The sequence below is a fragment of the Saccoglossus kowalevskii genome, chromosome 11 (genome assembly GCF_978046115.1).
Source record: "Saccoglossus kowalevskii chromosome 11, keSacKowa6.1, whole genome shotgun sequence".
NCBI lineage: Eukaryota > Metazoa > Hemichordata > Enteropneusta > Harrimaniidae > Saccoglossus > Saccoglossus kowalevskii.
This window is the reverse complement of record NC_140651.1, coordinates 597833-621292: the sequence shown is the minus strand read 5'-3', so window position 1 is coordinate 621292 and position 23460 is coordinate 597833. Positions and strand designations below refer to the sequence as shown.

At 35.5% G+C, this 23460-nt stretch overlaps 1 protein-coding gene across 1 annotated transcript in view; it reads right to left on the bottom strand.

The window, feature by feature from the left end:
- Positions 1-23460, bottom strand: part of LOC100373043 (uncharacterized) — an 82719-nt gene that overhangs the window by 28126 nt on the left and 31133 nt on the right. The window contains exons 2-5 of the mRNA XM_085505609.1: positions 12018-12227; positions 3807-3949; positions 2933-3470; positions 609-745 (exon numbers count right to left, since the gene is read on the bottom strand). Coding sequence (XP_085361735.1) covers positions 609-745; positions 2933-3470; positions 3807-3949; positions 12018-12227 — 1028 coding nt within the window. The remainder of the gene's footprint in view (positions 1-608; positions 746-2932; positions 3471-3806; positions 3950-12017; positions 12228-23460) is intronic.

Here is a 23460-nt window from a genome sequence, read left to right as displayed (position 1 = left end):
TTCAAACCAATGAATTTTTATGCAAATTAAATAAATGGATAAATGGACCAGTTGGAAAATGGAATTATTGACATGCTACAGCTAAAAGTAAAAAAGATCCAGATTTTTGAATAATCTGTTTTTGTAAAGTGTATTATATAATGCATGTAGCATTTGAACATCAATGCAGCTTCATTTATGAGCAAATTTGCAGACAAAGGTCCATCACCTGCTGGAAGCTCATTACTCATCATTTTGAGGTGTACACCAGCTACAGCCTTGGGAAAACAATTTCATAGTTTTTTGCCTACCCCATAAGCTGGCTGTGAAAAATAACACATATACTAGTAGCTCATATTGCTAAGTACACTATCTGATATATAATTACATATGTGATATTGACGCACTGGTTTATCGGTTTGCACACAACCTCATCGGTGCCACAGTCAAAGTACTGGACACAGAAAAAAACACTGCTTACTAAATTACTTGCTAATGTGCTGCATTGGTCTTCAAATGAGTCATACAACAGTAGCAACACACAAAATATCATATAGACAGTATCATCTGATGGAAGAGTAATGAAACTACAGAAGATGAGAAATTAAAATAATTCAATCAGCACTTACCCTGGAAATACTTTCATGGTTTTGACTGGTAGGCATTCTCCTGTCCAGACTACGACTACGCAGCTGAACATTTTTTGACCCATACGATGACCTTGGTGTACCTAAGTCAGAGTAACTGGAGTGGGGGCGAAGTGAATCTGTAGTAACATGATATACAAAGATTAAATAGACAAGTTAATATCATAGGAACAAACAAAACCTGGATTTCCAGGGAGAAGAGCAGCTTTGTCGACTTTGACAAATGCTCACACATCAACTACGGACAGAGACAAGACAATTCAAGACATCATGTGTTTACAGTTTTCTTGCAGAGCTGGAGCAGATTTAATATAAAAACATAGAAAAAATGTTGAGTAAATCAGAAAGACTAATGTTGTTAAATTTAGTGATTTACGGATATTTCTTTTGATTTGAATTATTGAAAGTTCAGCAAGAAAACTGAAGCTCTTATTCATACACTCTTCCACTCTTCCAGATTTGGCTACTGAATCATACCAAATCCGACCAAAACCAACAGTAAACAGTTGAGCATGTTTCTAGAGGTACAAACATTGGCAGTGAAAACAAAAAATTAAAATAAATTAAAATATGTTTCACACCAAGTGTCCAGATTTGAAATAATCTGGTAGCACTAAATTGAAGTTGTATTACTCAGTAGCACAATCCCTATATTCAATTCCTGTAAATTTTTATCGCACTACAACAAAACAAGGGTGTGGCATTTTTAAACTTGCACAAACAAATCAAACTCACACAATATGGCAGACCATATGTATGTAGATGTCAAAGTAACAAAACTGTGCACAGATGTAAACAAAACGATCACAAAACAAAACATAAAAAAATACATACATATGACCCCTCTTACCACTGCAGTGCTACAATAAATGGGGACAATATGCATCTAATATGTCAAATAATATTGATACATTGTAGCTAATAATTGCCGATCATTTTTCTATCAAAATTGGTCAGTATTAAAATTCAACATTCAGTTTTTAGCATGAGAGCAGCCGGTAATGCCGAAATAAATTAAAAATCACCAAAATATGCTTTGAACACTAACATAAGAAGGTAATTTAAGGTATTTAAAATATGTATAGCAACAAATTAATTAACAAATCATAAGCAATATTTTTAACATTTGCAATACGAGTTTGCAACTGTGTACAAGTATGAGAGCACTGCAATGACCAATCGATACGAACAAGAGACCTTCTGTATTAAGACTGTTGGTGTGAGCGTTCCAATATTGTAGTTTATAGAAACCAGGCAAGCAGTAGACCAAAATAAAAAGCAGAATGTAAAACCGAGAGCTCCAAAAAGAAAGAAAACTAATCTACTTGTACATTAAAGCGTCAGTCACAAAATTTAAGAACTTTTTTAACTCAAATATGTTACACTGAAAGCAAAATTGTTTTGAGATGAAGCAAACCCAGTTTGGGTTGTCAAGATTGTCAAAAAGAAAGTCTGTCCTTTAAATATATAACGAAAGAAATTGACAAATAAGAATTAGATTCTCCCCAATGAAGAGCGGCTCCTTGGGTTAGTAAGATAATTTTCTTTATATTACCAAACATTGTCTGTGCTAAAAGGAAAAACCTCAACTCTTTCACCATGACAAATTTCTGCAAATAATTTTAGCCAATTTCAGTTTAATGTTTTGAATTTTATTTTCCAAAGTTTCACTGAAATTGAAAATTGGGTTTTGATAAAAACTGATAAAAATCCAAGCCAAATTTCAGAAATGAAATGTCAAATACTGTCAAGAAATCGATAATATTGGTGAAAGCATTCAAGATTATTTTAGTAGTGGGTGCAATTTTTTATGTAAATTTAACAAGAATTTACCAAGAATTTAAATAATGATATCATAATGGTAATAATTTAGGTTTGTGGTTTCTATGGAGACAAGAAATCACACACCAACTGAAGAAACACAGAAACGTGACGGCAATGGTTAAATAGCTCTGGTGCATGCACAAAACCAGCAGCCAAGGAGAGTGCAGATAGATTTAGAATAGAAGTCAGGTAAGTCAAAGGGTAATAGAGAGCTTAGAATGTGTGTGAACATGCATCAAAGAAGCTACACGAGTCCAGTACTACTTGATGAGAAAGACTGTTAATGAACAAAGATCTGTGTCTCATGCAGTATTAAATGTGAATGAGAATGACATGCAGCTGAAGTAACACAATATTGTGTGTTACTTGCTACTACTAAAGAGAAAATACATTTATAGTAAAGTCTGATCTACACAGTTAAATGTAGGATTTTAAAATGAAATGCATGCGAGGACACAGTGGTGATGTTATTCATTAAGAACCTGTCTGCGTAGTGGACTTAGCATGTTTGAAAGGTGATGAAGCACGCCATCGTTTGGGTCGAGGGGTAATAAGTCTTGAAGGATGAGAAGTAGAAGCAAAGCCTTTAGGCTTGTGTACACCACCAGTGCTAGTAGTAGAAGCAGACAAGAAGCGTGCTTCTCTCTTATAATCCGATGCCGAGGATGTATCATAGACAGCATAGAGCTCATCAGGATCGGCTCCACGTAGTCGTATCAGGTGTATAGGGCTTGGAGTACGTGCTCTGTTCAGAGCAGTGGAGGACATAGACAGACGCTTACTCATACTGGATCCAGAAGATGCCACATTGCAAACTGATGATGAGAGACGCTTTGTAGGAGACGATATTGTTGGTACACCATGTGATTTGTCAGGTGACAACTGTTCAGAACTGTGTCTTCTGTCGTTTGGGTCAGTTGGCAGGTGACCCATGCTTATCCCAGGTGTCCATGATCGTCTCTTTTCACGAGCACTTTCTGAACGCTGTCTTGTACGCCTTAGAATAGCTTCTTTGCGTTCCTAGAAAGATAAAGCATTTGAATAAAATCATATAAATGGACTATTTGTGCATTCCTGTGTCATACGTATTTCTGTTCTATCCGCCATTTTGATATTAAAAATAAAACCAAGAGATCAGTGGTTGACTGTACTGTGAATTCCTGGCTGTTCGCTTTGCACCAATTTGGTTAAACACGAGCTATGTCATTTATGATCATCAAACAAGCCTATAAAGATATTGACAAACCTGTAAATTATGGCAGCCACATCAATTTATGTAACAAAACTACAAACACCCTTTAAAAAGTTAAAACTATGTGTTTTATTATCCTTAAGTTTTGACAGCAATTGTTTTACCTGGTCTTGCTGCTCCAGTCTTTTTCTTCTCTCTTCAACAGCAGCTCTGTGGCTCAGATCTCTGTCTCTGCTTTCTTCTAGCTTTTTATTTCGAATTTTTAGCTGACTGTCTCTATATGATTGGTAATCCTTTTCTTTTATGCCTAGAATTTAATAAAATAATGTATATTCATTTCAACATGGGACCTTTGTATGCAACATCTTAATGCAAATATCACTAGCTGATATGGCATTACAAATGTCAAGATATTCACATTCACATTATCATTTTATGCAACAAGTCACTGTAAATGACATAGTCCTTTTATGTATTACCCGGTATGACATGTATAAACTGATGTGTGATTCCTGTGTGAAGTTTGTACGAGAAATTGCTCTGTAGAACTGCATGCATTCTATGAAGATGACTGTTGGTCAACAGATATAATCAAAGAAAGCTTAGAAAGAGTATTGAGTATTGAAGACACATTAAAAATTAATTCAAAATTACTTGTACCCGAGATATTGATGGAAAAACTGAAAACTAATTATGTAAATCAGGTAACTAATAAGAACAGAACAACAAAATTATGAATTGTTATACACAAATTTCAACCCAAAATTAATCAGGCCTGTCTATTGTCCTAGTGCATTTATGTACCACATTTTATTCAAATGGGATGATCAGTAATTGAGATATCAGTGTTAATTAATTATGTTAATTAGGTGATTAATAAGCATAAACATTTACCAAAAAATAATTTGGTCTCTGTATAGTGTTATATTCATTGAAATGTGATGAGTATTCTTTAAAAGTTTCATTAAAAATCCCATTAGTGGTTCTTTATACCGTATTACCCCGGGCACGCGCCCAGGGGCCTGAACATACAAAATCGGGGAAAATTGGGGGTGGGCGCTTACCCGAGGACCACCCCAAAAAAGATTTAAAAAAGTTGTTTTTGTGATCGTATGATAAGGTCAAATAAAGGAATGCTTTCGTACACTTTGTATACGTACTTATTTCTTGATTTATGCGAGGTTTCAATAAACGTGAGCACTCTGTCAAGAACTGTGGGAACACTAAGACACATGGTCGAATTTCAAGAATAAAACTTGTTTTATGTCAGCGAATGAAGTTGTATTACTCACTGAAATTGGCTACAAAGTATGGTAAGTATTGTAATCAATGCACGGTTACTTTTTTAGTAACCGTGATCAGTGCAAGTCGACCGGGAAAAACTATCGCTTGTAATCCAAGATGGCGATGACCTCATTAGCATAATTTTGTTCACACACACCGATACATCGCATCGTAATTACTGAAGAATAGCAGACAGGGTTATGAAACAAATAAACCTTTTATTACTGATGTGAAATGTTTACAAACTATTGTGAAGACATAAACATATCCAAATGGCGATACATAAAAAACAGACTGAAAATAAACTCTGGTCGACCTCATTAACATGATTTATTCACGAACCCACACACTTGACAAAATTATGATGCAACAAGTTCCCATCGTCGGCATGCCTCATTATGGTTATCGTAATGAACTTGAGGTCGGCAAAATGTTTGTCTTCAACAACAGAAAAATAATCCACATGACCGTAATGCCATAGCTGTGATGAAGGATGGAAAGAAAGTAGCAAGTTTACGACGTGATGTCTCAAAAGTGCTAGCTCCCGTTCACAGTCAGCTGGCACCGGTGTCGCTGGGTATATATGGTAAAGGGAAGTTGTGCAATCAAATTTGCCGAGTTCGCAGTTTTTCGCCAATAAAAAAATAACTAAGGCAAAAACTCGCGGTTTTTCAGCATTTTTGTAATAAAGACATTATTCTTTATGAATAATCCGCCCCAAACAGGAACGTTTCTACTAATTCTTGTGTTTTTTCTATGTTTTTTGAAAAACCTGCGATTAGGCTGCGAAAGTAGAACATTCCGGAAACGAAAGAGCCAAACTTAACGCGTAAAAATAGAACGCGTATTTTGACCTCTACGTGGCCAACCAATGGCTGGACATGGATACGTTTGCGGTCGTTGCCAAAAAGCCCCGCATCCATCGCCTGGCGATGCTCTTTCGTTTCACCCCCTCCGGAATGTTATTGTTTTATCGGCGAAAAACTGCAAACTCTGCAAATTTGGTTGCACAACTTCCCTTTATTCCCTTCTAAAATTAATCAGGTCTCTGCATCGTCCAAGAAGATCTATGTAGCAAGTCTCATTGAAATATGATGATTAGTACTTGAGATATCAGACAAAAAGCTGAAAATTAACTAATTATGCTAATTACCGGGTAATATGCACAAATATTTACCCCAAAACTAATCAGGGGTCTGCACAGTCCTTTAGTAATTATGTACCAAGTTTCATTGAAATGTGATGATTACTACTTGAAATATCAAAAGCTGAAAATTAATAAATTATGCAAATTAGGTAATTAATATGTACTGATATTACCCTAAAAACTATCAGGTTTGTGCAGATTCCCATGACATCTATGTACCAAGTTTTATTGAAATGTGATGATTAGTACGTGGAAAAGCCCAAAATTGATTAATCATTATGCAAATTAGGTAATTAATATTGCAGATTTTTACCCAAAACTAATCAAATCTGTGCATTAGTTTGAAGCATATATGTGCCAAGTTTCATCAACATCCAATGAGTGGTTCTTGAGATATCAGTGGAACAGTCATGGAACAGCTAAAAATCAGCTAATTAATATGCATGGATTTTTACCAAAACCTAATCAAATCTAAGCATTGACCCAGAGCATCTATGCACCAAGTTTCATCAAAAATCAATGTATGGTTCTTGAGATATCAGTGGAACAGACACACATACACACACACACATACACATACACATATAGACACACTAACTGCAAAGACTCCCATTTGGCCATTCCAGTTTATATCTGCATCCCCCCCCCCCCCCTGTTGATGAGGTCGGATTTCCAGCACTGTATGATACACATACACATACACATATAGACACACTAACTGCAAAGACTCCCATTTGGCCATTCCAGTTTATATCTGCATATTTATATAAAACAAGACATGAAATGTCACAGTCCCCGTTATTTGATTATAAAGTTGTACAAGGAACATCTGCAAACAGGTGAATAAATATGTACTCTTTGTGGTTACAAATCATCATAAAGTGATTTCCGATGATCTAGTTTTATACTGACAACTAAAAACTTCTACTGACCCATGTTCAGAATCTCAGAGTACACAAGTGCAACAAAACTATTTGTCATACATGTATACTTGCTCAAGAAACTGCATTCATAAATCTGAGTGAAGCTTGATGTACTGGTACATGACTTCTTTGTTAATCAGGTCTTAGTATATTACCAAGACCTAGTTTGTTTCAACATCACCACTGGGCATCAGAATCATTCTCATGTTGTCAAATACAATTTGTTATTAACACAGTAAGGTTTATTATTTAAAATGTATTCATTGTACATAGAACAACATCTGTTAATTTAAACAATTGTAAAAGCTATGTTTTCAGAGCAAGTACATGTAATAATTAAGAAAGCCAGTTGCGATAAAGGTTGGTCTGCTCATTCCCTTCAATGGAGAAGAAACAAATAATTGTTTGAAGTCTTTTTAGTGCAGTGATATTATTGCATTTCAATCATTATTAATGGGTATAAAATACTGTAAATCATTTAATTTTCACTTCTAGATATATTCCGGATTTTGTGAAATTTGTGTACAACATTTCAATAAAGTCCCTGACACTCCATGTTGTAGGAACCCAGAAAAAATTGCCTTGCAAAATTGAAGCAGTTCACAGCACCACTGTAAAAAAAAAAAGGTTAAAATGAGTATAGTCAAAGACATACACATGTGGGTTCATAAGACATATGTCCCAATCTAAGTGGTTCTAGGGATTAGTATCACCAGATTTTACTCTCCGTGATTCAATATCAGTCCTATGTATAACGGTGTGTTGATCAGGCGAACTAATTGACAGTGGCCCTACAGGTATCGCTATGAAATCACAGTAGTTTTGTATTCTTCTAGCATTTCGACTATGGAAAAATACTTGTTTTTGAAAGTGGACGAATTATTAGAAGAAAAACGGAAACTATTTTTTTAGTATGAATTCTAGTAACTGAAATGCAGGATTGAAAAAGAACAAGACAATACGCAGGATTGATAAACCTTCAGCGAGCACTCCTGAAATTTCAAATCATTGGTACCATGTTTTTGGATACATTCAATGACCTAATACATAAAATCACATTTGTTATTGCTCAATCACTTGACCCTGTATGGCACAAGATTGCAAGCTTCTATCATAAAATTGGGTTATTTATTTGATGCAACGAAACGTGCATTCACAGCAGATGGAAATTCGTTTGAGATATTACTGGATTTTTGTATTCAGTTTTCCATTTCAACCACAATCATCACTTAGTAAGCTGTGATCGCGCATTGGGATACTGACTGTGCATAAATGCGCAGTGTAGTGTCATCAGAAGACTGATTGTTTGAGAATATTTTGCACCATTACGCCATTTCAAATATTATATTAATTCACAGACAACAAAATAAAGATTTTCAATAAGTTTTCCCACAGTTGATTGTATGGCAATTACAAGGCTTCGCCAGTTTTACTTTGGAAGAAGTTGAAAACAGGTAACAGAAAGGGGCTACATGACTACATCTTTTTTTTTTTGAAGTTTAATCAAGCATGATTTTTTGAATTTTTTTTTTTTTACAAATGTCTATTTCAGGGCAACAGAAACAAAAACAATAAATGTGTAGGTAGGCATTTTAACAATTGCACAATTAATATTGGATGAAAACGTCATTACCGATATAAATCATAATCATAATTAAAAATAAGATCACATTTAATTTAGTCAGTTTTCATAATGAAATGCATAATAACATGTACTTATAAATTTGAATAAGGTTCAACAACCTTTTCATTTAGTGCCAGTTTATACACCATAAAATCTCTGGTTTAGGTGTAACACTCAGAGAAGAGTGAAAGGTCTTTGGTTCATAGGCATTGCAAAATGTTGGAATTGAATCCCCCCAAAAAATTCACATACTGTAACATCCATTATTTTTTTTATAATCTTGTTGATAACGAAAAGTAAAGTATGTTCTAAAAGAAGTTTTGAATAAATACAAACACGAATACATTGCTTAGTGGTTTGTACCGGTAGCGAATGATCACGGTAGCACAATCTGGTCATTCTGTGTTTCGCAAGTGAATAACTTACTTGTTTTCGAAGTATTGCAATTGTTGATTATTATTCAGTAATGATTATAATAACCCACAAAAATTTAATTCGTTGAATTTTTATAAATTGGAAGTAATATTCAACTTAGTTTCATCGTAAACGAATGATTTCGGTCGAATGTAAATGCGCGAAGCGATACGACATCCGGCATGTTACACGTGGCTCATTTAAATATGTTAATGACGGTTCAGTGACCTCGTGGTGAACGCAACGCGGTAGTAGATTTACCGATGTTCTGGCAAGATTTTCATGCTTTGATTTTGACAGGGAAAACGGCATGATTTTTTTTTTAATCGAAAAATTAGTTGTTTTCAAAATATAAACTGAGCATTCAAAGAATAATTTAACATTGTTCGCAGAAATAACAGCTCATTGTCGAAACGAAGCTTACCCATTCAGGCTATTCACAATAGGTGTCAATGACTACGGTAAAATATAAAGTAGATCTCTTTTAGGCGCCAGGAGTGAATGAAATATTTAAAATATTTTTAAAAAAACTAAAAAAAAATGCCAAAAAAACGCCGGGCGATTTCATGGTCCGTTGCAGACTACTCGACCGAACGTCACTGCACATCGGCCATGTTGAATCGTACGAGATCGGCAAAATCTTCATTACAACTAACAGTTTAATGCTCACAACATAAAAATACGAATATAATCATATGCAACCTACTATTATATAATGAATAAGTTGATCGACACAGGGACCCCCCCCCCCCAGTTGTGGATATTTCGGAAATCGCCACACAAGCAAAAGACCGGATAACGATTTACTAACTTGAAACTATGTCCCCATGAATTAATCGTCCGTGTACAATAATTTGACAGGGTATACAATTTACAAACTAGTTTCGTAGATTGGAGGCAATTGTTTGCTTTTTTGGCTTTTCACAAGAATATAAAGCTGGCAATCATCATAATATTCACGTCCGTACGTACGTCACGGAATGTACACCAATCGTACCCCAAAATACATTCAATTTTGTAGAAACTGGAGAACTTACCTTTGCAAACACGTCTCTTATGCCGCCTTCTTGAAGTTCTTGAAATCAAATAAGGTTGCTAGTTCTTCTAGTAACTAGCGAATGAGACCACTGAGCCGAACAGAATACATGTATAAACAGTACTATAATAAATTGCACGCAATGGAGAAATCACGTGCTGTAGCGTTACTCACAGATCTAATCTACTGTAAAATATTTTATTTCAGCTGGAATTATCATTCGCTGAAAAGACTTTTTCTGGCTGTTTTTGTATTGAATTTATTTTCATTGATTTTTGACAAGTTTGACTGTAAAATATAGGAAAAAGGGAATATTCGCTGGATTTTATTTTAACTGAAACATTCCTTCAGCGAAAATAGCAAAAAAATGTTGCAAGCAAAAATAAAGTATTTTACACTAATTAATTTATTCTGAGCATGCGCAGACGTTCTGTCAATGTTGCCGGGAGAGGTAATTTTTGATAAAAATCGTGAAAAAGACCCACTTGGGATTTTCAGATCTGGAAAAAAAATTACGTGCATACTCGGAAGACACTTGTTCATCAACCTGCCAAGTTTCACTGATACCTGCTATAGAATTTCTGAGAAAATGTTGGAGACGGAAAAAAGACAAAACCTGAATTATAAGTCCCCTTTTCAGGCTGCGCCTGAATGGGGACTAATAATGTATAGGACTATGAGTCCCATATCGAACAGGACGCGGCACGACGACTGTCGCCCTTTAAAATCGATACCAGGAGGGGGGGGGGTAAGAAAAGTTATATAACATTTTATTATTTGATAATTTATTAAAATACATAAGTCTGTCCAACTCCCTGTGATTTGATGATATCTTCAATTCTCTAATTTTAATGATTATTTTTGTCATTTTTGGTAAAAAGTGACTTGTCAAAATCCGCAAGTCAGATTGCTTTGATACTATACATATTGTTCATTCTCTAATGATATCTTCAGTTCTTTAATTGAAATGTGTATTGCTAACAGCAGAGCTATCTCAGCCGACAAGCTGCTTGTTTTAAAATGCTAATTCTGTGACTAATATGATGTCCCACCCCTTTACCGCAGCTGGAGTTTGAACTTGGAAAATTGACATCATATGACGAGAGTTATATTTGGAAATCCTACTCTGTATGATGGCACGAATGAGCTCATCAACACCGTGAATCAGGACTAGTTTTGATTTCCACTATCAAATATAAAATTTCGAACTTGGTAAATTAGCATATGATGAGTTATGTTTGGAAGTCCTGCTCTGTATGGTGGCACAAAAACTATAGTTTTGGATTTCCATTACTGTATGGTGAAAGGTGATTTGGAAATAAAACTTTGTATGACTTATACACCCATGGAAATTATACTCTGTATGAAGTAAACACACAAACTTATCAACAAGGGGGGCGGTGCAGATATAAACTGGAGTGGCCCATTGTGTGCTTCGCACAGTGGAGTAAAAAATGTTCATCAAGGTCACACTATGTTCAACATTTCTACCAAGTTTGAACAGAATCTGTTCTTGCATGACAGTGATCTGGTTTCAAAATGGTAAAAACATTCGACCTTAAAATGGCTGCCATTCAGTCATCTTGAATCATGAAACAAATGATTTGTAACCATAGATCTATAAAATTATAATTTCTGTTTTTTTTCTGGCACTATGAGAGGAGCATGTCTTATCTCTTAGTTGTAGAGCTGGCTGATACTCATGACACCATGGGCTGCACCATCTAATAGCCTCTGATTTTTTGGGATAATACAAGCTCACTTACATCAATCATCTTTACGAACAAGTGATATTATGTGATAACCACATACATGCACTGCCATGTACAGTATAACATATACAAATATTTCCATGTTTGGTCTCAAAAAATGCAAACATGTACTGTATACATTAGTCTGTGATTCTAATGTTAAATGAGAGTTGTGAACCAAGGTTTTACACCTTACCTTCTTTAGGTCTATGTTTCGGACTTCCATCAGTTGTACTAGATTTTGAAGGACTACTCGTGGCTTTACTGCTAGACGAATCATCATCAGGTGTTGATGAACTTATACTCTCTTCTTGAATTGTAATAGAATCATGTAACGCTGCAGTGGCTGCCTCTATATGACAACTGTCTGGTGAGATGTCATCAGGACTAGCTTCCTGTGAACCATCTATTGAGGAATGATAAAAAAAAAATGTTGATAATAGACAACATACATGTAAACAGTGACAATTATCTCCAGTAACTTTTTCTTTCATTCAAATTATGGGCAGCCTTGTGCAACAAATTACATACATGCACTAATAATACACTTATAAATTTCAATTTCAACATTATTAGTCCATGGGAATGAAAAAACTGTTCAAAAACTGGCATCAGAATACAAAATCTGGATAGCTCATAGGTAATCAATATATGCCACACAACTCAACTAGGATGTCAAAGTCAACACTAAACTTAAATTGTATCATATATGTACATCTAGAATGACAGATACATTCACAATAAAAAAACACAGCATTGCTAGTTGGTAGTTCTCCACACACATGGTAACAACTACAATAACTTACTGTGATATTCAATACAGGGGGTCAAAGATTACCTAGGATATTCAACACTAGACATAACATTGAAGACAATGGCCAGCAATAATAGAATTCTAAACAACTGTTGCCAAGTACACCATCAGTGATTTTCAAGTTGGCTCTAGTGGTTGAGGTGGTTTTTAGTTCCATGTGTATGCACAGTTACAACATATGGTTTATTACATTATGCAAGAATGTGAAGGAAATAAGCAGGTATCAAAAAACTAGGGCAGCATGCCCGCTGAGTTGTTGACAACATAACAATGTGAAATCTTGTTACTGTACAGTAGACAATTTTACTGGGGTGGTAATGCGTATTGCGGCAATTAGTGTAGTATAGACATGCAACCAGCAGAATTATTCTATAGTTTATTTTTGCTGAAACAGTAAATTTGGTGAGAATAATTATGTAATTTATCTCAATCGATATGTCACATGTTAACCAACGAAAGAAAGAAAGAAAACACTTTTACTGGATTTGATTTTCACTGATTTACCCATCGTCTTCACTGAAAATAGCAACAATAAATTACATTCAGTTTTTAGCATGAGAGCAGCTGGTAAAATAAAATATAATATATTTATACCAATGTCATCGATCAACACAACGACTGAAGAAAGCCTCCTTCTATAGCAGAAATGAATGGAAACAAGTCATTGTCAATGACACGTCCCCGTTCCGTTCATATTTGAGTGACATATACATTCAAAGCAGATCATGACCGAAATGCACCTGCATATGTACAACACATTGTGCTAAATCTGAACAAAATCCATCCATGCATGACCGAGATCCGGTTCTGGAATTGTGAAAATACGTGATTTTGATGCATTTTCGGCCTTAAAATGGCCATCATTTCGCTATTGTTAAGCAGATCATGAAACAAATGCACATCTCTATTTGTGACATGATGTACCATGTGTGTGTGAAGTTTGAACTTGATCAATCCAGACATGTCTTGGATACGGATCCAGAACTGAATTCTTTAACAAAATGGCCGCCAGTCGGCCATTTCGAACTTGATCCGGAAAAAAAAATGACGTGCATCAAGGTCCTATTATGTTTAATGTAGGTACCAAATTTGAATGAAATCCGTCCATGCATAACTGAGATCCGGGTCCGGAATTGTGAAAATGTGCGATTTCAATGCATTTTCGGCCTTAAAGCGGCCCCCATTTGGCTATCGTTAATGAGATCATGAAACAAATACACATACATATTTGTGACATGATGTACCTTGTGTGTGTGAAGTTTGAACTTGATCAATCCAGACATGTCTCGGATACGGATCCAGAACTGAATTCTTTAAAACAAAATGGCCGCCAGTCGGCTATTTCGAACTTGATCCGAAAAAAAAAATGACGTGCATCAAGGTCCTATTATGTTTAATGTATGTACCAAATTTGAATGAAATCCGTCCATGCATAACTGAGATCCGGGTCCGGAATGGTGAAAATGTGCGATTTTGATGCATTTTCGGCCTTAAAATGGCCGCTATTCGGCTATCGTTAATGAGATCATGAAACAAATGCACATACATATTTGTGACATGATGTACCTTGTGCGTGTGAAGTTTGAACTTGATCAATCCAGACATGTCTCAGATACGGATCCAGAACTGAATTCTTTAAAACAAAATGGCCGCCAGTCGGCCATTTCAAACTTGATCCGAAAAAAAAAATGACGTGCATCAAGGTCCTATTATGTTTAATGTATGTACCAAATTTGAATGAAATCCGTCCATGCATAACTGAGATCCGGGTCCGGAATGGTGAAAATGTGCGATTTCAATGCATTTTCGGCCTTAAAGCGGCCGCCATTTGGCTATCGTTAATGAGATCATGAAACAAATGCACATACATATTTGCGACATGATGTACCTTGTGTGTGTGAAGTTTGAACTCGATCAATCCAAGCATGTCTCAGATACGGATCCAGAACTGAATTCTTTAAAACAAAATGGCCGCCAGTCGGCCATTTCGAACCCGATCCAAAAAAAAAAATGACGTGCATCAAGGTCCTATTATGTTTAATGTATGTACCAAATTTGAACAAAATCCGTCCATGCATAACTGAGATCCGGGTCCGGAATGGTGAAAATGTGCGATTTTGATGCATTTTCGGCCTTAAAATGGCCGCTATTCGGCTATCATTAATCGGATCATGAAAAAAATGCATGTGCATATGTCCCATATAAGGTGTGATGTATGAGTGAAGTTTGAACTTAATCGGTCCATGCATGTTCGAGATACAGGTGATCACGGACGCACAGACGCACGGACGCACACGCAAAAAATGGCGTCAACATTGATGTGTTAACGCAAAATATACCAATGTAATCAGATGTCCTAAATGGGTTATTACAAAAAACATACATCTAGGACGGAATATGTACCTGACATAATTTCTGACTTGTATTCAGTTGCAAATTAATTACCAAACAACAACAACAGCTAATAAATTTCTAGTTGTAGGACCAAGCAGTAACTAAAGCATGTGGGATACAGTAGCTAAAAATAGCACAAACATTACTCAACACAGCTACAGTACTTAAGCTTATTCAATGAATAGCTAATGCAACGGAGGCAATTATATTTGCAATTGTATTAGTTGTAACCAGGTTTTATATTGATTTGTTTAGTTGCCATGTTATTGACAATTTGATGTAATGTGGTATCCATAAAACAACCATGACATGGTATTAAACATATACATGTATGTATATGTATAACACTATATTTAAGGCAAACCTGAAAAGAAATCTGCCATTAGATCTTGGATGCCTCTTGTAATTAGCAGGTTTTGGTAGCTATGGCAATGGAATTTTAAAAACCACAGGTCAATAAACTTGAGCTTCTTTTTGATAGACGACTAACTATACGGTAAAAACAAGAAATATGCGTACTTGGTGCTAACAACAACTTTTCTAAAATCACATTCACTATAATCATTCTTATTGGGCATAATTTTGATCACAATTATTAACTCATAAACCAAACAAGTGCATTTATTGTATGCTGAATCATTAAAACACAATTCATATTTCCAGTTACCTGTCATTTATGAAAGCATGTACACTACTTATAGAGCAAATACAGTAGCTCATCAGCAGCCCTAGAAACAACATACAGAACTACTGAGCCCTGGAAAAGACTGCTACATGTATGTCTGGGTCTAGCAGAATTATATTCATGCATTGCAAAATAATACATGACATGAGACAGGAAATTACATTTTGTTGGTACATGTACAATAGCATCCCACGCGACAAATATAAAGTACGTCAAATACAGTTTTGTTTACACAAGATCCAAATGACTGTTGCACAGGACAAACATTTGGGTGCAACAAAATATTGTTTATATGCATGAAATTTAGAAATGAACATGATTTTAGAATTAAATATTATTTATTAGCAAGTGCCTACATGGGATATCCCATGTAATAAGTAGCTGGTGGTATCTATATCATGTCAGAAATAGCACATCATGCACAACTAATATGCCAAATAGATATCTTAATTTCTCAAGATCTACCACTTATCATATTAACCCAAAGACAAATGTTACTAATTTATAACATTTCCTTGAGGAATAATAGATTTTTTTTGAATGACATACTGTTTTTATAGATCATTTCACAATGGATGCAGCAAGGTCATAAGTTATGACATGATATCAATTGTGTGCATGTATATATAATTATTTGATTTCCAAACTAATATTCACTGATATCATGTCAATGCTAATACCAATGACAGTAGTTCCGGTATCACTTAATTTCTGTGACCACCTGTTCCAGGAACTCTTTCTACCCAGGGCAAATTGAAAAACTTTATTTTGTGATAGTAATAATGAGTATTTGGACAGCAAGATATAGTTTTTGTTTATTATGTGAATTGAAAGGTGACTTGAATTTGGTATTCAAAATTGAGTGAGTATAAAGTATACACATAATAGACTACAGCTCTATATTAGTATATTTTTTTTTTTATTATCATATTACAGATATCTGAGATTCTTCAACCACAAATAAATTAATCAAGAGGTCACACAGAAACACATTCCTGAAAAAAAATGCACTGAAGTTGTCATGGTTACCATACAATACTTCCAGGGATCTTGGAAGTTTGCCAATATTATATTTAAGTTCCCTATAGCATTGTCCATTCCATTATTTCGACCAATTAATTCATTTTTTGTTTGTTTTTAAATAACAAGTTTTGAATGTTTGGTGTTGTAATTGGTTTCATATAGTATTATATAAAGTGACATAAAATATATGTATGAAGCATTAAGACAGCTGGATCCATATCAAATCAGTTCATAATCTTCACATACAGATAATAATAAAGAACTTAGAAGCAAAACATATTTCCTCCTTTCAATCTCCTATATTGGTAATTCTAAAATTTGATGACAGTGACTGTCTAGACATGTATTCCAATTACAGTCACTATTTACAGTATGTGTAAGTATCTGCTTTATCTATGTACATTACATTATCTCCCTTTCACACACAGATACTGATTCTGTTTAATCAAACCTAGTACGATTGAGCTACCCACAAGGTATTAGTTAGAAAGTCTTTTGAGGAAGGCACAAAAAATGACAAGTCATTGAGTTATTATGTTGTCAACCAATATGAACATCTAAATATTATATAATGCCATCATTTTAAAACGAAAATTTGCATTATTGTATTTGCTCTATTAGAAGCAAACATAAACAGAAAATAGCATCCATGTGTACTTGAACATAGACACAGCTTATTATGCAAATATGTTCCTATGTAAAACACTGATGTGCACATGTTGGTATGTTCCTATGTAAAACACTGATGTGTACATGTTGGTAAGTTCCTATGTAAAACAATGATGTGTACATGTTGGTATGTTCCTATGTAAAACACTGATGTGTACATGTTGGCATGTTCCTATGTAAAACACTGATGTGTACATGTTGGTATGTTCCTATGTAAAACACTGATGTGTACATGTTGGTAAGTTCCTATGTAAAACACTGATGTGTACATGTTGGTAAGTTCCTATGTACATGTTCGTATGTTCCTATGTACATATTGGTATGTTCCTATGTAAAACACTGATGTGTACATGTTGGCATGTTCCTATGTAAAACACTGATGTGTACATGTTGGTAAGTTCCTATGTAAAACACTGATGTGTACATGTTGGCATGTTCCTATGTAAAACACTGATGTGTACATGTTGGTATGTTCCTATGTAAAACACTGATGTGTACATGTTGGCATGTTCCTATGTAAAACACTGATGTGTACATGTTGGTAAGTTCCTATGTAAAACACTGATGTGTACATGTTTGTAAGTTCCTATGTAAAACACTGATGTGTACATGTTGGTAAGTTCCTATGTACATGTTCGTATGTTCCTATGTACATATTGGTATGTTCCTATGTAAAACACTGATGTGTACATGTTGGTAAGTTCCTATGTAAAACACTGATGTGTACATGTTGGTAAGTTCCTATGTACATGTTTGTATGTTCCTATGTACATATTGGTATGTTCCTATGTAAAACACTGATGTGTACATGTTGGTAAGTTCCTATGTAAAACACTGATGAGTACATGTTGGTAAGTTCCTATGTAAAACACTGATGTGTACATGTTGGCATGTTCCTATGTAAAACACTGATGTGTACATGTTGGTATGTTCCTATGTAAAACACTGATGTGTACATGTTGGCATGTTCCTATGTAAAACACTGATGTGTACATGTTGGTATGTTCCTATGTAAAACACTGATGTGTACATGTTGGCATGTTCCTATGTAAAACACTGATGTGTACATGTTGGTAAGTTCCTATGTAAAACACTGATGTGTACATGTTTGTAAGTTCCTATGTAAAACACTGATGTGTACATGTTGGTAAGTTCCTATGTACATGTTCGTATGTTCCTATGTACATATTGGTATGTTCCTATGTAAAACACTGATGTGTACATGTTGGTAAGTTCCTATGTAAAACACTGATGTGTACATGTTGGTAAGTTCCTATGTAAAACACTGATGTGTACATGTTGGTAAGTTCCTATGTACATGTTTGTATGTTCCTATGTACATATTGGTATGTTCCTATGTAAAACACTGATGTGTACATGTTGGTAAGTTCCTATGTAAAACACTGATGAGTACATGTTGGTAAGTTCCTATGTAAAACACTGATGTGTACATGTTGGTAAGTTGTTATGTAAAACACTGATGTGTACATATTGGTATGTTCCTATGTAAAACACTGATGAGTACATGTTGGTAAGTTCCTATGTAAAACACTGATGTGTACATGTTGGTAAGTTCCTATGTAAAACACTGATGTGTACATGTTGGTATGTTCCTATGTAAAACACTGATGTGTACATGTTGGCATGTTCCTATGTAAAACACTGATGTGTACATGTTGGTATGTTCCTATGTAAAACACTGATGTGTACATGTTGGTATGTTCCTATGTAAAACACTGATGTGTACATGTTGGTAAGTTCCTATGTAAAACACTGATGTGTACATGTTGGTATGTTCCTATGTAAAACACTGATGTGTACATATTGGTAAGTTCCTATGTAAAACACTGATGTGTACATGTTGGTAAGTTCCTATGTACATGTTCGTATGTTCCTATGTACATATTGGTATGTTCCTATGTAAAACACTGATGTGTACATGTTGGTAAGTTCCTATGTAAAACACTGATGTGTACATGTTGGTAAGTTCCTATGTAAAACACTGATGTGTACATGTTGGTAAGTTCCTATGTACATGTTTGTATGTTCCTATGTACATATTGGTATGTTCCTATGTAAAACACTGATGTGTACATGTTGGTAAGTTCCTATGTAAAACACTGATGAGTACATGTTGGTAAGTTCCTATGTAAAACACTGATGTGTACATGTTGGTAAGTTGTTATGTAAAACACTGATGTGTACATATTGGTATGTTCCTATGTAAAACACTGATGTGTACATGTTGGTAAGTTCCTATGTAAAACACTGATGTGTACATGTTGGCATGTTCCTATGTAAAACACTGATGTGTACATGTTGGTATGTTCCTATGTAAAACACTGATGTGTACATGTTGGTATGTTCCTATGTAAAACACTGATGTGTACATGTTGGTAAGTTCCTATGTAAAAACACTGATGTGTACATGTTGGTATGTTCCTATGTAAAACACTGATGTGTACATATTGGTATGTTCCTATGTACATGTTGGTATGTTCCTATGTAAAACACTGATGTGTACATATTGGTATGTTCCTGTGTACATATTGGTATGTTCCTATGTACATGTTGGCAAGTTCCTATGTACATATTGGTATGTTCCTATGTACATGTTGGTATGTTCCTATGTACATGTTGGTATGTTCCTAAGTAAAACACTAATGCGTACATATTGGTATGTTCCTATGTACATATTGGTATGTTCCTATGTACATGTTGGTAAGTTCCTATGTACATATTGGTATGTTCCTATGTACATGTTGGTAAGTTCCTATGTACATGTTGGTAAGTTCCTATGTACATATTGGTATGTTCCTATGTACATGTTGCTATGTTCCTATGTACATGTTGGTATGTTCCTATGTACATATTGGTATGTTCCTATGTACATGTTGGTAAGTTCCTATGTACATATTAGTAAGTTCCTATGTACATGTTGGTAAGTTCCTATGTACATGTTGGTAAGTTCCTATGTACATATTGGTAAGTTCCTATGTACATATTGGTAAGTTCCTATGTACATGTTGGTATGTTCCTATGTACATGTTGGTAAGTTCCTATGTACATGTTGGTAAGTTCCTATGTACATGTTGGTATGTTCCTATGTAAAACACTGATGTGTACATGTTGGTAAGTTCCTATGTAAAACACTGATGTGTACATGTTGGTAAGTTCCTATGTAAAACACTGATGTGTACATGTTGGTATGTTCCTATGTAAAACACTAATGCGTACATATTGGTATGTCCCTATGTACATATTGGTATGCTTCTATGTACATGTTGGTATGTTCCTAAGTAAAACACTGATGTGTACATGAAAATATGTCCTGTTAATGTTAACAATTCATCTCATACATGTACATGTGTACATTTAGAGATTTATGCAAGTAGAATATCACTCATAATGAAGTGAAACATGAAACTCATCAATATCCAGTATAACTGGTCTAATATCAATGAACATATTGAATATAAATTAATGTAGGTCACACGAGATTAATCAAGCCTAAATAATTCTGAACTGAAATTGTTTTACTATTTCAGCTTACACCTTACAAAACTGAGAGTATATCATTACTGAAAAATGTGCAGCAAGTGGACAATCAACCAACCAATATGGCTATCTCAAATGTGAACTAAATTAGAAAGAGTATTCAAACCGAATTATCATGATTACATGTAGTATCAAGCCCAGCTGCTCAAATGACAGTTCTTTATAGAATCAAAGTTCAGAAATTCTATATGCTTTTAACATGACATAATATCAGTGCGAAAAGATGTAAACATTGTCCAGAGTATATTTCTTGTTATTTCAAATTTTTAAAATGTCCTAAATAATATTTAAAGCTATATGCCACTGCATGTATCCTTTAGTACCTCCACATTGAGCCACTAGTAGCCACACCAATATAACTTCAAAACATCATTGGTAGCATACAGCTCTATAGTACCTCCACATTGAGCCACTAGTAGCCACACCAATATAACTTCAAAACATCATTGGTAGCATACAGCTCTTAGTACCTCCACATTGAGCCACTAGTGGCCACACCAATATCACTTCAAAACATCATTGGTAGCATACAGCTCTATAGTACCTTCACATTGAGCCACTAGTAGCCACACCAATATCACTTCAAAACATCATTGGTAGCATACAGCTCTTAGTACCTTCACATTGAGCCACTGGTGGCCACACCAATATCACTTCAAAACAGCATTGGTAGCATACAGCTCTATAGTACCTTCACATTGAGCCACTAGTAGCCACACCAATATCACTTCAAAACATCATTGGTAGCATACAGCTCTTAGTACCTCCACATTGAGCCACTAGTGGCCACACCAATATCACTTCAAAACATCATTGGTAGCATACAGCTCTATAGTACCTCCACATTGAGCCACTAGTAGCCACACCAATATCACTTCAAAACATCATTGGTAGCATACAGCTCTATAGTTCCTTCACATTGACCCACTAGTGGCCACACCAATATCACTTCAAAACAGCATTGGTAGCATACAGCTCTATAGTACCTTCACATTGAGCCACTAGTAGCCACACCAATATCACTTCAAAACATCATTGGTAGCATACAGCTCTATAGTACCTCCACATTGAGCCACTAGTAGCCACACCAATATCACTTCAAAACATCATTGGCAGCATAGAGCTCTATAGTACCTCCACATTGAGCCACTGGTGGCCACACCAATATCACTTCAAAACATCATTGGTAGCATACAGCTCTATAGTACCTTCACATTGAGCCACTAGTAGCCACACCAATATCACTTCAAAACATCATTGGTAGCATACAGCTCTTAGTACCTCCACATTGAGCCACTAGTGGCCACACCAATATCACTTCAAAACATCATTGGTAGCATACAGCTCTATAGTACCTCCACATTGAGCCACTAGTAGCCACACCAATATCACTTCAAAACATCATTGGTAGCATACAGCTCTATAGTTCCTTCACATTGACCCACTAGTGGCCACACCAATATCACTTCAAAACAGCATTGGTAGCATACAGCTCTATAGTACCTTCACATTGAGCCACTAGTAGCCACACCAATATCACTTCAAAACATCATTGGTAGCATACAGCTCTTAGTACCTCCACATTGAGCCACTAGTGGCCACACCAATATCACTTCAAAACATCATTGGTAGCATACAGCTCTATAGTACCTCCACATTGAGCCACTAGTAGCCACACCAATATCACTTCAAAACATCATTGGTAGCATACAGCTCTATAGTTCCTTCACATTGAGCCACTGGTGGCCACACCAATATCACTTCAAAACATCATTGGTAGCATACAGCTCTATAGTTCCTTCACATTGACCCACTAGTGGCCACACCAATATCACTTCAAAACAGCATTGGTAGCATACAGCTCTATAGTACCTCCACATTGAGCCACTAGTGGCCACACCAATATCACTTCAAAACAGCATTGGAAGCATACAGTTCTATAGTACCTCCACATTGAGCCACTGGTGGCCACACCAATATCACTTCAAAACATCATTGGTAGCATACAGCTCTATAGTTCCTTCACATTGACCCACTAGTGGCCAAACCAATATCACTTCAAAACATCATTGGTAGCATACAGCTCTATAGTTCCTTCACATTGACCCACTAGTGGCCACACCAATATCACTTCAAAACAGCATTGGTAGCATACAGTTCTATAGTACCTCCACATTGAGCCACTAGTGGCCACACCAATATCACTTCAAAACAGCATTGGTAGCATACAGCTCTATAGTACCTCCACATTGAGCCACTAGTAGCCACACCAATATCACTTCAAAACATCATTGGTAGCATACAGTTCTATAGTACCTCCACATTGAGCCACTGGTGGCCACACCAATATCACTTCAAAACATCATTGGTAGCATACAGCTCTATAGTTCCTTCACATTGAGCCACTGGTGGCCACACCAATATCACTTCAAAACATCATTGGTAGCATACAGCTCTATAGTTCCTTCACATTGACCCACTAGTGGCCACACCAAT